Source organism: Beta vulgaris, chromosome 2, assembly GCF_026745355.1.
Source record: "Beta vulgaris subsp. vulgaris cultivar EL10 chromosome 2, EL10.2, whole genome shotgun sequence".
In the NCBI taxonomy this organism is placed as follows: domain Eukaryota; kingdom Viridiplantae; phylum Streptophyta; class Magnoliopsida; order Caryophyllales; family Amaranthaceae; genus Beta; species Beta vulgaris.
The window spans coordinates 69,811-88,571 of NC_079203.1; the positions used below are offsets into that span (position 1 = coordinate 69,811).

Genomic DNA, 18,761 nt, shown 5'->3' on the forward strand with positions numbered 1-18,761 from the left:
AAATTAGATATTTTATCCCATATCATGGCATTTTTGTAGACTTTTTAATAACTTGGTACAATATTGTAGTCATTTGATAATGATAAGATGGCTAAGTGGCCTATATGATCTGTATTATGAACACCTCGGTTAAAATCATAGCTTTTTTTCTTATCAAAGATAATTTATATTTATGCAAAATAGGATTGTTTCCTAAATCTATAAGTACTCTCCTCATCGTCCTGCATATCTATTAATCTCAGCAAGATGCCGAGGTTAGTTAAGTGGCCTGATTATAAGAAATCGAGGGGGAATAATCCAAATATTAATACAGCCATGGTAATTTGCGAGGTAACATGTATCTTTTATTAAACCAGCTAAAATTTTCCTAGTCTCTCGTACAAAAAGAGGTAATGGGCTTGTTTGACAATAACGTTTGAACTAGCGCTTAAGAGAGTTTTTGGGTAACGAACGTGCTTGTGATGTTGGGTCTGTTTCAAAAAGTTAAGCTCTTACTTTTCATTTCAAAGGTCAAATGTTCGATACCTTGCACTTACACATTTTTTTTAAAAGTGAGAAGTACGCATAGACATAAAACATTTGCATTAGAAATGTGAAAAGAGTGTCACGTGACACATAAACTTTCTTTCACACGCCTTTTAATATATTTATATAGATTGGTAAAGTTAACCACTAGAAAGAGATTCATTGGCTCCAAGAATAGGAAGACTTCAACTTCCCTGGCTAAGAGATTAAAAAGACGGAACTCCAGCGCACTGATTGAGTTTAGCTAGAAGCAGGAACTCCTATTTTAGTTCCCTCCAAAAACAAAAAAATATTTTAACTACACATATGATAAAGAGTGCAACAACGATTAACTTGCTATAACAGGTTGCGTGTAAGAGCGAGTTCGTCATCATGACGAAACAACGTCAGAATTACCGAAAACGGAATGGTATGTGAAAAAGCTGCAATAAGAAAACAAACGTTGGCCATCTGCATAATAGATTGGAAGCACCTCAAATAAACCATTTACATCACATCAAGCAGGTGGATGATTAACTTGCTATAAAGGTTGCGTGTAAGGTAGACACTAAACATTTAATAGTCATCTCACTCGGCAAGGTGCAGGAACACTTGGAGAACAGTTTGGATTAGGTGAGCGACAACTAGCAGCAGCACTAACATTATCGTGACATCTTTGTCGTATCGGGTAATCCGACATTCCTCTTGTGGTAAATTGAGTAGTGCGCTTACTTCTGAATGCTGATACTGGTAACGACGAGGATGTAGATGACATTTCACCTACACCATCACCAATACTCTGTAAAGGTTCCAGAGTCTCAACTACGTCACTCATCAAGGGTCTTGCCTTGGGATTTTGGCTCAGGCAATAGTATGCCAAACTGCAGGCTTTCTGAGCCGCTCGTATCGAGTACTGACTCTCCAATCTAGGGTCTATTATTTGCAAAAGTTTTCTCTTGTCATTGAGTTTTGGTCGAGCCCAATCCACCAAGTTCTGCTCCTTACTTGGCCTGGTCTTGTCAACCGATCTTCTTCCTGTCAACAGCTCTAAGAGTACAACTCCAAAGCTGTAAACATCACTTCTAGCTGTGAGATGACCTGCTCACATATACTCTAGTCAGAATCCCCACTTATATATACTCCAAAAAAATTAAAAGAGAAGTCCAAACAAACAATAAAGGTAAACGACAAAGGTGGCGAATTTGCAGGCCCTTTTCTTTATGAAGGAAACTAATTGGAGAACATGTTCTATAGAGAAACAGAGAGAAGAGAGGTGATGGTGCCCACTTCAAAATACAATTTACGAAATTACCCCTTTCTCTTGTTCCCAATAGTCAATAGAACATGTTTAAAAAAACCCTCTTCTTTATCAATAACGAATATTAGGCACGTAGAAAGGCCCTATGTAATAGGCAAAAGATGAAATGAAAACAAAATTATAAGCAACAACTGTAATTTGCAACTATCATCAAAAAGGAAAGATGACAGTGAAAAAGAGCTCTTTTCTAAGATGAGCTAGACCCACTTTCTTTCTGCACCAGAGATGCAATAAGACTGCATTTGAGGACTTTGGATAAATATGCAAATTCATGGGGTGGAAAAACTTAAGTCAAGGGTCCAATTAGTCGATGCACTTGAGAGCAGACATGGTTTAGCACCTACATCCTACGTTCAAGCCAATTCCAGGTCAGACAACAGTATAGTCCAATTCAGATAGTAATATAATTGGCATAAATACAATCCCTGTCATATGAAGTATTGAAACGAGAAAAAAGAGACCCATGGAGAAATCAAGGAAGACTGGTTAAGCTGAAGCACATATCAGAACCCCAATTCTTCCAACAAAATTCCATTTTACAAGCACTAGAGAAAGTTGTGACATACTAAAACTTCATTCTTCTGGTCTCAGCAGGATGCGAAAATGTGAAGAAAGTTTAGTTTTATGTGATTTTATACTTTTGGGTTTTTTCACCTAACCCTGTGGGTTTTCAAAATTCATGAGGTACCCCTAATTTTAATACCAGATACCCTTTTTATTTCTCCAAATCCATGATATGCCCTTAACGGTGTCAAGTTTCCGTTAGTCATTAACCCTAATTAATTATTTTAAACCCTAATTAATTAGACGAACTTCCCCCCCACCCCGTCGATTTCCGTCAAAGTCCCCCACCCTCCCTGTCGATTTCCGTCAAAGTCCCCCATCTTAGCGGTTGCTGTTTCGCGGCGAGATGAGAGAAGGGAAAAAGGGTGGGTGGGCTACGGGGTGCGAGGGTTGCGGCAGGTGCGGGAGGGGTTGCGGCAGGTGCGGGAGGGGGTGGCAACGGGGGTGGGGGAGGGTGGGCTACGGTGGAGGAAGGGGTGGGGTGGGGAAGGGGTGGTTGGGTGATTAGAGTTAGGGTATAAGGTGGGGGTTAGGGGTTAGGGGTTAGGGGTTAGGGGGTTAGGGTTACTTTTAGGGTTTTGGGATTAGGATTAGAGAGGTTAATTAGGGTTAAAGGGAATGACTAACGAAAACTTAACACCGTTAGTCATTAAGGGGATTTCATGCATTTTGTGAAAATAATAAGGGTACCTTGTGCATTTTTTAAAAATTAGGGGTACCCCATGAATTTTGATAAAGTACAGGGGTACCTGGTGAAAAAACCGTATAGTAGAAGTTTTGATCTCAAAGCCACTCCACAACATAAATACAACTTAAATCACCCTTGAGCTTGAATCTTAGATATAATAAACGCCTTAGCTCTCGATCCAACTCTGCTAACTTTACAAATGAAATCTCACTTCACCCAAGTAAAAGCTTTTTAATATAATAATAAATCATTAAATTCCCCCCTTTAACTCTGACTAAAAAGTCCCACCTCCTCAATGCCATCAATCGCCAGAATCGCCACTGCATAAGAGACATTATCCCTCTCTTCACCATACCACTCTGTGACTAGGGCTCACAATGAGTCGAGACACCTCGCGAGCTACTCAAACTCGACTCGGTCAAAGCTCGATCAAAGCTCGATCAAAACTCAAGTCAGCTGGACTCGAACTCGACTCGACATGTTAACGAGTCGAGTCGAGCAACCCAATACTCGACTCAAAAAGCCCGTGAGATACTCGAAAACATTATATACATATACTTTTTATTTAAAAAAAAAAAATTAACCTTTTATTTAAAAAAATACTTTAACTTTTCTTTTAAAAAATCATGAAAAACAGTACATTAGATGACTAAAAGGCAAAGTGAAGGAAGTTCTCCTATAAGAAATAGAACTATATTAATGGATGGGATTTAAAGAAATCCAACAATATATCTTAGCCGTCCATTATAAAGAAAGAGTGGAAGACATAACTCAACCCTAAACAAAATCACACCAGTAGCAAATTGCACGCCTCCCTTTCCAATCTCCATCTCCATGACTCCATCACCCTAATTCAAGCGACGCTTAAGGCCCACCATGCTGACAGCGGCCACTTCAGGCTGCAAGTCGCACACCACGCGTCCACTACTTCACAAGCCCACCATGCGTCCAAGGCCACTACTTCAGGCAACACTGCAAGGCCTCGCGCACCACGCGTCCACGCCAGACTCCACCATGCGTTCACGCTGCAAGCCCACGGACAGGATACCTGGAACCAAGTTCGAGTTTTAACCAATTTCGAGTTGGAGCTTAAAACAGAGTTCGCGAGCTTGAAAATTTCAAGCTCGCGAGTTTTCGAGTCAAATCGAGTTTGGGTATGGGTTTTCGAGTTCGAGTTGAGTATAGTCAAACTCGAGCTTGACTTGCATCATTGTTCTGTGACCACCTCCTTTTCCTCTCTCTCCACAAACACCCCGCCTCTACCACCACCTGGCCTATGTCCAACAGCCACCTCCAATATTCCAACCATTATGCTTTAAGTGTGACCCCTCAAACAAATCCTCAGTGGATAAACTACCTTATCATTGAGAGATAGAGGGGAAGTGAAAACCTGCACCATAAACACGCTTAGCTTCAATCAACCATTTGAACATTTTCTTAGTTAAAATTGGCTATTGAGATCTCTGTTCTTAATCTTAAACACAAGAGGGTTGGAACTATACGCAGACCCTAGTTCCATGATGACAAAATCGGCATATGTGAAAGGCGAAGGAGAAGATAAAGATGAAAATAGGAGGTTGAGAATTAAGAGGGGAATCTAGCTTGGTCAAGGGGGGCGGGGATGGAGGTGGGTAGGGAGGAGCATATAGCAACATGAAGGAAAATGAAAGGTTTTTGGATGCCCCTAGTAGGGGGGTTATTTTTTACTTTTATAACGTTTTGTATGAGGCTTTATCTTTTTAATACTTACTACAATAAGCTCGCAGCTAATAGTATTCACGACATGGGAAGTTCGCTCGAAGTCTGATGGCTAATGACAGAAATTGTGTTTATGTATTTAATTGGAGAAGTAAGGCAAATTAGAGGGAAGTTTAATACAAATTGTCATAATTACTGGTGTTTACAAATAATGATCCTCACTAATAGTATTTGGGTGTTTCTATGGTCTGCCCTTGTTCATTGAAATTCTACATTGTACCCTCACCTTTTCCAGTGTCTCAGTGATGCATATACTATAATCGCTTCAATTATAAATTACGTTAGTTAGATGCTCTATGTGTTAGTGTCTCAATGATGCATATACTATAATCTCTTCAATAATAAATTACGTTAAGGAGATGCTCTTTGTGTTCTTAACTTCAATTCGGAGCTTTGAAAGTGATGTTATTAGCCAATTTGTCATTAAGTAGGGAAAATTTAAATTCAAACTTATTCCTTCCCACTTTAAATAGAGAAGTTTAGCCTAATTAAATTGATTTCATGCCCAAAAATGAGATTGAATGAAAAAAGCATCTACCTGATCATATTAATCGATGAAAAGATAACATTATGGCATAAATACTTCAACTGGTCGACATTTGAAAAAGATGAGGGTACCATGTATTAAGCACTTTCTGTCAGACCTTCTAAGCTTGTATTTTTTAATTTAGAAAGAATAATAAAATTACGGAGAAGATTATAGCACTTTGTCCCCGTTATATGAGACAATTTTAGTAGAAAAAGCCTCAGGGGAAAAAAAGAGTCTATTATTTGGTTGGCTGCCTAAGCTCTGTGCCATACATACCAGTCATCACATACTCCGGAGCAGCATATCCGTAGGTTCCCATAACACGAGTTGATACATGGGTCTCATCCCCCTGGGGTCCAGCTTTTGCAAGTCCAAAATCAGAGAGCTTTGTCGTATAATCCTAAATGGAGGCAGAAAGCACACACAAGAAATAAATGAGAGGTATTTGCACATCAATAACATCCCTACATGTGGGTAGAGATCAGACATTCAGGGCAATGCTTCTACATTAAACAAAATTATGTGAAACTAATTCCCCAAATGAAACCCTTTCCGTCCCTTTCTCCTTTAAACATGACTCGATAGAAGATTAATGTGTGTCAGCAACCCCCCCCCCCCCCCAAAACCCATCACCATCACAAGAAAAAAAAATGTACACCAATATGTGAAACTAATTCCCCAAATGAAACCCTTTCAGTCCCTTTCTCCTTTAAACATGACTCAATAGAAGATTAATGTGTGTCAGCAACCCCCTCCCCCCCCCCAAAAAAACCATCACCATCACAAGAAAAAAAAAAAATAGGAAAAATTATTAGAAACTACCTATTAAAGACACTTTTTTTAAAAAAACTACCTTATATCATAGTTATTTTACAAAACTACCTTATAAGTGAAAAAACTTTAAAAAGCACTACCAAATTCAGAATTTACTAACCATGGTTAACTATTTCCTCCAATTATCACTCTAATATAAGATTACTAAAATATCCCCTTATTTACCCCAACCCCTCTTTGTTAATTTCCCTCACAACAGCGTTTAACTATTGAATACCCCTTTAATCGTTTGTGTAATTTCTTCTCCCAACCTTTTGCTTCACCAATTAATTTTATGAGTAATAAAAGCATATACAAATTGGGTTTTTGGTCATGAATTGATGTCGTTGATGATGAAGAATATGGTTTGATGATAGTGCAAAGCTTACTCTACTAGACACTTTTACTCCTGGTTTGTTTTTGGGATTAACTTTTGAGGAAGAGAAGGTGTGCTTGTACTTGCCACATGTATATTTGAGAGATAGAGCATCAAGTGATCAAGAAAGTGATGATATCATATTGTAACGTACTGAATTTAGGGGGTATTTTCATAATCTTATATTAGAGGGATAATTGGATAGAGTAGTTAATCATAGTTAGTAAATTTTGAATTTGGTAGTGCTTTTTAAAGTTTTTCCACTTATAAGGTAGTTTTGTAAAATAAACATGATATAAGGTAGCTTTTTTTAAAAAAGTGTCTTTAATAGGTAGTTTCTAACAATTTTTCCAAAAAAATATACACCAACAGGTGCCATGTTGCACATAGCATCCAACTCCCTCCTTCCTTATAGCCATGATCCCCCTTTTCCTTTGTCCACCAGGTAGGTCAAGAGTTTCCCTGCGCCACAGCAAGGAGTCCATTTGTGAACCTGCCAATGGCCCAATGTCCTTCATCAGCTTTCATTATTGCTTTCCCCCACCTCTCCCCAAAAAGGAACAGGAAAATAACATTTCTCCTCAATCCATTGCCATGCCAGCAGTGCACCCAACCACTAAGCACCTCACTCCTGAGGTGGACTAACCCCCCCCCCCTCTGGTTCCTTTTATTTCCCTCTCCTGGCTCTCTCTCCTTCCATCCTCCTTACACTCAGTGATATGAGTGTCATCAGTTAACAGCAAACTGCTCCTCACAGCTCCCCTTCGTTTTTTTTCTCTTTTCCCCCGCCAGGTTACCAAGCCTTCTCCCCCGGGATTGAAAGGGACGGTCATTGATGGATTTTAAGAGGCTAGGTAATAGAACCCATGAATGAAGGATATCAAGAAGGTGTCACCAATGTATTAAAGGATGGTTAAGAGACAAACTACCAACCCCTCAAACACATGGAAACACCCCTATATGAAGAACTAGAGGAAAGAAAGATCAAGCGCATGGTATACATGGCTTCAATCATACAAAAGTATCAAAAGAAAATTTGAACGCCCAAACAAAATTTTGCCCACACAAATAAGGACTTTTGACAGATGTGTCATCAGTTGGCTTTTACTCTTAAGTGTCAGCTATCGATTTCCCAGCAAGTGCATCTCTCATTTTCTTATCATCAACTTTGTTCTCATTAATACCCCACCACCACGACCACCACCACCACCCAAAACACACACACACACACACACAGATACATGTAGGCAAGTTTACCAGCAACTGTTTGTCCAGAACAAGAACAACAAACCGACACGGGTTTGTTTCCCAGTCATCAAACATAACAACCAAAAAAAAAATCCCCGGAAGATGTGAAATATTTGATCCACTTAAATTTCAAATAAATGAAAAGATGAGGAAACATACAGAGTCTAGAAGTATATTAGATGTCTTGAAATCGCGATAAATAACAGGCCTTTCAGCGTTGTGAAGGAAGGCAAGTCCTTTAGCTGCTCCAAGGGCTATCATCATTCTTGTCGACCACGATAAGGGAACAACTGCTTCTGCGTGCCTCAGGAAAAGCCATAACAACTTAAGCTGACATATAAACTAACAACGTCCAGCAACAATGTATTTAAGTAATATGAACTAGAGGAGCAGCATAACATTGTTTACGAGTTGCGCAATGATCATATACTGATAACAGGGACACTAAAAGGTATTCGAAGAAATACAATAACCTGGACTCTAAATTAAGTGCACTCACACGGTTATCATCTTGGTGATTCATAATTTAGCAAAATACAATTGAACATATTCCAATGTGAAAAGAAGAGAACACACAAGAAAAGAGGAAGAGGCGGAAATAACATACTTCGAAACAGGTGATTTTCAAGGCTTCCTCGAAACATGAACTCGTAGACGAGTAAGCGGTGGTCATCCTCACAGCAATAACCAATCAACTTGACAAGATTAGGATGTCTGAGCTGGCCAAGAAAATTGACCTCCGTCTGCGAGAAAAGAAGGAAAGAGACATCAACTATCAAGGATTGAGACCGAAGAGGAAAAGAAATTTTCAAAAGAAGTAGGACGACATACAAGCCATTCCCTGTGGCCCTGAAGACCTTCTTTGTTGAGAACCTTGACCGCAACTGGGAGAGATTTAAGGCCAACACGGACATTCTCATCAATGTAACCCTTGTAAACGGTACCAAAGCCGCCTTCTCCAAGGATGTAGTCTGAACGGAAGCTCTTGGTGATGGTCTCCAACTCATACAATGTAAAAGCGATTACATCTGTATATAGTCCCACGTTTTCCCTCGAGTCTTCTTCCACGCCCATCAACCGAGGAGTAGATGAAGGATCGCTCACATCTGAAACTGACCTATTGCTACTATGCTGCTGTTTCTTTTCCAATGCTCCACCATGACCATTTCTACTATTGCCATTTGTTGCTGCCGCTGCTTGCAATGAGGTTAGCAAGTGAAGCTGATGAACTGCAAATCAACCAAGAAAAACACATCAAAAAAAAATCAACAGAAAAGGCCTTAGATCTGGAGGGAGAAAATGAGTGGTCCACCCACCTTGAGCATGAGATACAACAGCAGATTCTTCTCTAGTGCCGCAATTGCCCATCTTGGTCAGAGAGCTGCTCAGCTTAGCTTCTTATCTTAGCTCAGCTGAGGTGGGTGGACAGCCTCGGCACGAGCTCTGTGGCTACTTGCTAATTTACGCCTGCCTTGGGGGGGGGGGGGGATTGGAGTGATTGCTGATGCTGACTCTCCTCCGCTACTTTGACTGGCGGATCCGAAAATTTGGGTCAAGGGTAGCATAATATTGCAATATACAAACACAGAAACAATTAAATTCAAAAGATACAAAATCCAAATACAACCTAAAAGTTCATACATTTATAGATAAATCTTTCTCAAGATATAGTAAACTATCACCAAAAAAATTGATCTTCCATGCTATTCCACGTAGATAAATATTGTTAGCTTAATTGAGTTGGAGGAACGGGCTGCTTACCGATTGAGCGGAGCCCAAATTGTGGTCTGCTCGGCTTGTTTCATTTACTTTTTTTTCGAGCTCCTCGAAACTTAATGAGCCGAACTTTGCCAAATGTTAAACTAGCCAATCTCAAACTGTTCACGAACAGGCTTGACTCTTTATCACCCCTAGTTTTTACATGTTTATTTGTTTTTTCTTTATTAATATTTGAAATTTATAGGTCTTCTCTTAGATAATGGAACTATTAACTTATCACTGTATGATATCTAGGTTAATATATTCATATATCTATATAAATATATTATTTTTCTACATAAAAGTATAATCGAGCATGTTCACGAGCTTTCGAGCGAGTTTTGCCTAGCTCGGCTGGTTAAAGTCTTGACTCGAGATTGAATACGAGCTGAGCCACCACGAGTCGAGCTTTGACCGACCCGATCCCGAAGTGTTCGCGAACAACCAGGGTAATCCCTGGAAGAATTAGATTAAAATTATAGCCACTTTCATCTTGTGTCCTTTTTGGAAATAGGAATTGAAATATTCCTCTTTTGTTTTCTCTTACAGATTCTGAGATATGGTGATTATATTTAATTATAGTCTAATTTATGAACAAACATCAAAATTTCAACTGTCAATTGTTTTTCTAATTGTCATATCTCTATTGCTAATTTATCGTAGCCTTAATCAACAACACAATTATAGAGAAAATTCCTGAAATATATCAACTAGTATTTTTTACTGCCATTTCGATTCCGCATTGAAAAAAACTATAAGAAAACCCCATAAACATGACAATTAGTTCACTAGTCACAACTGACAATTCATAAATTAGAATAATTTACTAATCACACATCCATAAATTCACAGATTTGACGAATCCAAAAATTCAAAATGAATTCGTAAAACCGTAAGCCTAAATATCAAGAATTAAATCAGATGCAAAACGGAAATAAAAGGAGAAGAAAAGGCTGACCTGCAGGCTGCAAAACGCAACGACGTAAGGCGGCAGGGGAAGCAGGCAGAAGATCCAACACGCACGGAAAGACTCCACCAGGCACCAGCGCGGAGCCAGTCACAGGATCACCAGGCACCACTAACAGGCCACTTCCCAGCCAACATATTCATGGATCTGAAGTTCTGAACGCCTTAGAATTTTGAAAGAGGAGGCGAGGAGGAGAGAGAGAAAAGAAATCACTGAGATGGAGTGGAACTGTGGGAGTGGGAGTGGGAGTGGGGCTTCGCTACTGCTCTTTCTTTCTCTTCTTCTGTCTAAAGCTACAAATGAGAAAAAAAAAAAAAAACACAATTCACACTACCCAAAAATCTAAAGAGGTTTCTAAACAACGTTACTCCTCTCGTTCTTTTTTTTTTTTTAACACTCTAGTCTCGAGGATCAAGAAAATTGTGCAAAAAACAAAGAAGAAATACGATAACAATAAAAGAACTTTTGGTTTTGAAAATGTAAAATAAGTATTAAAATAATATAGAAAACAGAAAAATAAGGGTAGGTGGGAAAGTTTTACGTGGATTATTAAATGGAAAAATTGATAGCGATTTGAACTTTGGACGATAGTTTTTAAAGGTCTGAACTATCGATTAACCTACATGTCCTTACTTAGGAGATCTTAACTTCTAGTGGGCCTCAATAACTTGAAATTAAAAATCTCACATATTTTTTACTTCAAGTCACTGATGTCAATTAAAAGTTAAGACCCTCTAAAGGAGGGACCGATACAGGTTAATCAATAGTTCAGAACTTTTAAATATTATCATTCAAGTTCACACCTCTTTGTCATTTTTTCCTAAATAAAACGAGTTGCGAGGCATATGAGGTAGAAAAGTATGAAAATGTTAGATTATCATATAAGGAAAAAGTCAAAATGTAACAATAAAAAAAGGACTAAAGAGGAAAGTGTAACAATAAAAATAATTATAACGTCGCGATAATTCTCTATTTTATAAAATACCCTTTTTCCACATAACATAGAAAATTACCAAAGTATTATCCGTGTGATGATGTATCGGCTTATTTAGAATTTTGCAGCGGAACTAAATAAGTAACTTTGAAAACATAATTAAACTCCAAACCCAAACCAACGTCAAACCATCATAAAAGTCAAACTCATGACATAATAAATCCAAAGTACTGAATTATTAAATAAGTATGAACACAAGCTTTCCAATGTTCCCAGAATCCTAATGATGTATCATCTTCAAACCTGTAATGGTTGATGCTTTATTGATCCTAAACGATTGCTCACCAAATGAGTCATTACGGGATCAATGAGGCACAACCATGATCGACACAAAAAAGCATGTAATCAGCAAAACTGAGTACTACATAATAAATAAAACATATAACCTAACATGATACTGATAAGCATTAAATCAAAAAAATATATATATATATATATAACAAAATAACAGACTCACTATATTGAACTTGACTCCACAAACCAATAGATTAATTATAATTAAATTGAATACTCAATGGATAGAGTTGTCCGACCAAACCACGTCTTGAATATAGAAGATGAAGTACGAGCGCGACTCCGTACTATTGCTACCAACAACATCGAGGTACTAATTAAATTAAATAGAACAAGGTGATCAATCAAGTCTCCAGAAAAGTCATAGGCTACCACCATGTACTCCAACTCATACTAGTCTAACACTTCAGACGTGCACAAGTGTAAATCTTATTGATATTCACTTTCCACTTTATTTTTTTTTAAGGGGAATTCACTTTTCACTTTAAGTATTAATAAATTATTTATTTGTTGTGACTCACAAATAATAAGACAATTAACATAAATATCATGAATATATACACAAAATTCTCATTTTATCTTATGATTAAATATGGTGATCAACAACTCAATAATTAATCCAAGAATAATCTCATTCATTAATTAATAACCAACCAATCTGTATATGTTGACTTAAATCAACAACTAACCAACATGTCAAGGGAAGAACATGATACATTTCATGATCCAATAACCAATATATTTATTAATCCCTCATGTAAATTAATCAAAAAAAAAAAATTCCAACCCACATGCTTGCATCAATCATCCATACAAACACACAATATTCATCATAAGCGACATGCTTTACGCAATAGTATAAAATATGCAAATTCACTTAAATATAAGCCACATATTAACTATAAGGAAAAATTCACATAAATAATCTCAATTATGAACGGTCTGTCAATATTAATCCCAACTAATAATTATTCTGGTATAATCCAAATTATTATGTCTTATCCACAATATTAGTCCCTAAACCTGGTTACATGCTAAATAACTAAATAAGTCACAAGATTTCATTAACTTCCTATTTCCCTCCAAAAGTTTAATTTTTTTTATTTTATCTTTTTTTTTAAATGACTTCATTAAACTAAACCCCCAACTACCCAAGTAAAACCCTTGAATTTACTGCAACTTTGCTATAGTTGCGTGGAAGAGACGAAGTACGGCCACCATTGACGACATTCAAAGAAGCTGTTTTCAGAAGCAGAAAACGCAATTTCGTCTAGTATTTCAACAACAAAAAGGTAATTTTTTTAATTCCTCTCTTTTATATACTTAGTAATTCGCTTGAATTTTAGCTTTTGGAAATGGATAAATTCTGCAAATTTATGTATTAATATAGAGATGAAAAAGGTTGAACTTTTTATGTTGATTATGATTTAGGGCTGTTGTGAATAGCAAAATTTGCAATTGATTTAGTTTTATTTTGTTATTTTCTTTGATTAGGGGATGGCTACTATTTTGGGGACTCTTAAAATGTGGCATGGGGTTTTTTTTTAGTAAGGATAAGCATGATGTTCTTCGATATTATGCCGGAAAATATAGGACCTTTCTTATTAATTTGATTTGATGTGTTGGTTTTCGTGGTTGAGTTAGCTAAGAAATGTGGAAATTATGATGAACTTGTTGGGTTCACTATATGATTCCTGGGGAGAAGGATCTTGAGGCGGGACTTAGAAGGGTTAAGAGTGATGAGGAGGTGATGGAGTTGATTTCCCATGCGAAAACAAAACAGGGTAGGTGTACTGATTGTTATGTCATTCATGGCATTCCTGAGGTTATACCTGTGTTAGGGGAGGGTGAAATAAGAAATTCACCTAAAGGGGTAGTTGGAAGGAGAAAACCATACACCCCAAAAAGAAAGAGAAAAACAAAAGTCAAACAATCAAGTGAACCTTGACTAAAAAGGGTGCTGACTCAACTCTTGACCATTCCACACCTAGGGTTTCTGAGGTGGGCAAAAAAACCAAGCTCCTCAACTGTTGAACCTCCCCAAAATACTGATAACTCACAACAAAGGAATGAGCCCACACCTCTTAAGAACCAGAAAAAACTCAATCTCCACAAATCACCCAAGTCACTCAATTATCTTCACAAATTACTGAAGATAACATTCACAGTCCAAGGACTAATGAAGTACCACTTGAGGCAGACCATGATGGTGGGTTTGCATATGATTGGATAGATTCATGGACTGATGAAGTCCCTACTTGGGATAATTTTGAAGATTATGATCCTACTGATCCTGAATTTAACCCAAGGTAGAACAAGCCAAATTAAGTGAGTGAGAGCAAGAAGCGTTTGAGGGAGGTAACAATGGAGAGGGTTGTTGACCCTTGAGTTTTGAAGATGACTTAACCACAAAAGACATATTGTATTTTATTTATGTTATTGTTAGGTAATTCATTCTCGAGCAAAGAGAATACTTAATTGAAGATTAAAATGGAGAATTAATCAAAGATCGAAGTGATATGTTCGAATGATGAAGTATCAAGCTTGGAGTGAAGATTAGAATACATTAGTGGGATATCACTGGTGTCCCATGCTACCATGGTTGTGCTGATATCTTCTTCAAACATGGGGAGTCTGAAGCCTATGTGCATGAGTGCTACACTAAGGATACATACATGAAGATTTATGAAGCCTCAATCCCACCATGTGTTGGAGAAAAACACCGGCCAAAGATAGAACTGTCATTAGACCCTCCTCCTATTAAGATAGGTCATGGAAGACCAAGGAAGAACAGAAGAAAAACTCCATTTAAAGATCCCAAGAAGCCAGGGAAGTTGACCAAACATGGTGTAGAAATGAGTTGTAGTGTGTGCAAATCAAAGGACCATAATAAGAGAAGGTGTCCTGACAAGGACAATGTAGTTGAGCCAAAACCTAAGAGACCTAGGGGAAGGCCAAAAAAGTAGGGTTCAAGAATGATGGAGCTGAATCATCACAAGCACAATATCACCAACAAACAGCAAAACCTTCCGCTCTAGGGAGAAATGGGAGAACAATTATAAGGGGAAGGGGTATAGGGAGCATAGGAGGTGGTGTCAGAGTGGAAAAGCTGAAAACAATAGTGTTGGAAAAGGTGGGAGGGGGGGAAAATGTTGTTAGAGGGGGGAGAGGTGACAGAGGTGGCAGAAAGTGGGAGGGGTGGAAGAGGGGTCAACATTGTTAGAGGGAGAGGTGGGAGGGGTGTTAGAGGTGGGAGGGGTGTTAAGGGTGAAGGAGTGATGTTTGATGAACAAGGTAATCCAACTACTTTTAGTAGTAGAGTGCAAGCCAGCCAACTGTCTTCTCAAGCAAGTGAAACTAACCGGTGGAAATTTAGGGCATCCTCAATACCGTCTCCCAACATTTTCTCCTCGCTTCACAACCTTCACAACAGCATGAAGACGATAAAAGCATTGTAATCCAACTGAGGAAGAATCACTTGCAATATTCTTTCTTCCTTCTCTAATTTTTCGCAACTGTTTTTTTTTTCTTTCAAATGGTTTCAACTGCTTTAAATGAGGGAAATTACCTAATATATGGCAAGTAGGTAACTTAGTTCACAATAACCGATTATAACAAATTAATCAGGTTTAGGGACTAATATTGTGGATAAGACATAATATTCTGGATTATACCGAAATAATCATTAGTTCGGATTAATATTGGCAGATCGGGCATAGTTGATATTATTTATGTGAATTTTTCCTAACTATAAAAGGTTTCCTATACATGATACTGTATCAATTCTAACCTTATGACATGATATTAGTCTAATAACACATAATATGTACGTACCTTGTGTGGACAATATGAGCCATTTTCTCAACCTTAGAAATCACTCAAAGTAAAGTCTCTGCCTACCAAATACCAAACACATCAAAGTATTAATACTCTAATAAAGATTACAACAACTTTAAAATACTTGAAACTCTCTTAAAAAGTATTTCTAAACTCTCTTAAACATTAGAACTTCAACATTTAGTATCCCTTAATATAGTACTACCATACTAGCCAATTAAAACTAGGGCTGTTCGCGGTTGGGTTGGTGCGGTTTGGGATAGAACCCAATCCAAACCGCAAATATACGGTTTGACATTTTTCCAACCCAAATTGCACTGCACTTTTCCCCAAAACGAATCGCGCAAAATGGTTTGGTGCGGTTTGGTTTGCGGTTTAACCAATTTTACCTCCGCGACATTAATTTTGTAATCTAAGAGTAAAAAAAATTGTTAATAAGAGTCCAGATAGATATGAAGTTGACTTCATAATTAAACTTAAATAATGATTTATCAAAAGTGTTAAAGTTCTTTACCTCAAACTTCTTTTTTCAGTTTTATACTTGTATGCCACCTTGTCAAGTGTATTTAATTTTTTTAAAAAAACATATAAAATTGCGATTTGCGGTGCGGTATTGGTTTAAAAAATTTAAAACCCAGCCCAAATCGCAAACCGTGATTTGCTTCAAATCATAACCCAAACTGCAATTTTAAAACCGCAAATAACCCAAACCGCGAAAAAACGGTTTGGATTGCGGTTTGGTGCGGTCCAGACCACACTCTGAACAACCCTAATTAAAACCCTTAAAAATCACTCCTTTAATATTTAAAATCTACCATAAGTATCTTATAAAAAATTCAGCAAGATAGAACATCTTTAAAACTATTTAAAACTTACACTAGTAGAATAAAGGCTACTTGCTGCGGTTAAAAAGTGCCCTATTGCTGCGGTTTGGGCCGCGCAGCAATTAAGGGCGCAACAATAGGTATTAATAATATTGCTGCGGTTTTAAACCGCAGCAATATATACCAATATTGTTGCGGTTTTTTAGGCCAAACCGCAGCAATATATGAATTTTTTGGCGAAAAGTAAGGTGGCTGAGAGGTAATATTGCTGCGGTTTTTAGCCCAAAACCGCAGCAATAGGGTCCTACAAGAATTTTTTTTTTTTTTTTTTTTTTTTTTTTTTTTTTTGCATTTTGCCATAAAATTTGAAAAATAAAACCCGATAACAAACCCATCCACAAATGAGCATTATATCATTTAATAGAAACCAAAATCAAAATGAAACCAACATCACTTCTCATTCACAATAGATAAAACTAACAATAAGAACCAGAAAATTATATTATGCAGTAAAATCTAAATAAAAAATTGTACCAAATTATAACTGTACCAACTTACAAAGAAAATAAAGATAATGAAAACAATCAGATCTAAGAAACAAAGATAATGAAAACAATAAGATCTAGCCGTATGTTCTTTCCCGGAGATTCATCTGAAAAGGAACTTCGAAAATTCAGATCTGAAAGGGACAAAACTTCGAACAAACCCCATCCACAACTTCGAAAAGGAACTTCGAAAATTCAGATCTGAAAGGGACGAAATTCATCTAAATAATGAAAAAAAAAAAACGAAAAAAAACCCGAAGAAGGAAGTCGTCCGCTTCGTCGGCTTCGTGGAAATTCATCGCGTCCGCTTCGTCGGCTTCGTCGCGTCGTCCGCTTCGTCGGCTTCGTGGAAATTCATCCACAAATTCATCGCGTCGTCGCCGGAAATTCATCCACAAATTCATCGCGTCCGCTTCGTCGGCTTCGTCGCGTCGTCGGCTTCGTCGCGTCGTCGGCTTCGTCGCTTCGTCGGCTTCGTGAAGTCGCCGGCTTCGTGAAGTGAGGGTTGAGAGGTTGAGAGAGATGAGAGAGAAGAGGGGCTTGAGAGGATGAGAGTGAGAAGAGAGACGGAGGGGCTGAGAGAGACTGAGGGTGAGAGAGAGAAAATGTTACTTTATTTTGAGCGCTGAAAGAACCCCTTTTTTTTATGGGTAATTGACAGCTAATATTGCTGCGGTTTCCTAGTAGGACCACAACAATATATTAAAAAATATTTTTTTTAATATATTGCCGCGGTCCTACTAGGAAACCGCATCAATATTAGCAGTAAAGGGCCCCACATGTTTTTAAAATGGTAACCGTTAGACAATATTGCCGCGGTTTTGGGTGGGAACCGCAACAATATTGTCAATTTTTATTTTTTATTTTTTTTTGCGTGTTATATTGCTGCGTATAGGTAAAACCGCAACAATATCACCGCAACAAATAGCATTTATTCTACTAGTGTTACTTTAACATATTTATTAAGATTAAAGTACTCAATTTTCATAAGCTATAACATAGTATTATAGTTCTAACTCTTAAAAACACCAAAAATTCATGCTTTCGTGCTTAACATATTTATAAAGATTAAAGTACTCCGCTTATTATTAATGAATAATGATATTCTTATTTGAGAATAAAAATAAATATAAGGAAAATTCTATATGGTGACCTCCTACTCTCAAATTTTCTTTTTGGTGGCAGGCTAAAAATAGATTTATACAAAGTGACATCCTACTAAGCAATTATATGCAGTGACTCTAATCCACTTAAAAACTTGGCTAACCACACAATTAAAGGTTAATTACTAACCTATCCCTAAATTAATTATCAATGTCATCAATCATCAATCAACAGTGTTACCCATACATCTGAATCTCAACACAATTTCATCCATTATGCAAATTAACAATAGGATGATTCAACATTGTTACTATTTGATTATTTTCTTTCATGGCTATCATTATGTCCCATTTTTTGGATTACTGTACAAAATCAAATCTATCTAAATTTCTGATCGAACGCATAAAGTTCAACATATTATTTTGTTAACGTGCTCATCAATCAACAAATTTGTATATTCTCTCATAATGTTTATTCTTTGGTTCTTTTATTTCATGGTTGTCAATTTCAATTTCATCCCAAATTATGCAATGCAACGCACACGTGCATAAACATAGAACCATAATAAATTGACTATTATAATCAGGTAAAGCCACATATTCTCATCTTGTACTCATCATGATACGAGTTTACCTAGATT

The 18,761-nt window shown here is 37.3% G+C and overlaps 1 protein-coding gene across 2 annotated transcripts; it reads right to left on the reverse strand.

Moving 5' to 3' along the window:
* Positions 1-842: 842 nt before the first annotated feature.
* Positions 843-10,828, reverse strand: LOC104906042 (probable serine/threonine-protein kinase PBL8). Of its 2 annotated transcripts, XM_010694741.4 has the most exons (7): positions 10,515-10,823; positions 9,115-9,328; positions 8,630-9,027; positions 8,406-8,541; positions 7,958-8,094; positions 5,638-5,761; positions 843-1,602 (listed from the first exon to the last, which is right to left on the reverse strand). In XM_010694741.4, the coding sequence occupies exons 2-7, from the start codon at positions 9,164-9,166 to the stop codon at positions 1,088-1,090; spliced, it is 1,362 nt and encodes a 453-aa protein (XP_010693043.1). In that variant the 5' UTR covers positions 9,167-9,328; positions 10,515-10,823; the 3' UTR covers positions 843-1,087. The 2 variants fall into 2 exon arrangements, with proteins under 2 accessions (XP_010693043.1, XP_010693044.1); XM_010694742.4 differs by lacking the exons at positions 5,638-5,761; positions 7,958-8,094 and having other exon boundaries at positions 10,515-10,828.
* Positions 10,829-18,761: the final 7,933 nt, after the last annotated feature.

Coding starts and splice junctions, on each gene's coding strand:
- LOC104906042 (XM_010694741.4), bottom strand. CDS start 9,166: ATGGGCAATTGCGGCACTAGAGAAGAATCTGCTGTTGTATCTCATGCT. Junction 5,762..7,957: donor CTAATATACTTCTAGACTCT/GTATGTTTCCTC, acceptor GCCTCCATTTAG/GATTATACGACAAAGCTCTC. Junction 1,603..5,637: donor TCCGGAGTATGTGATGACTG/GTATGTATGGCA, acceptor ATATGTGAGCAG/GTCATCTCACAGCTAGAAGT.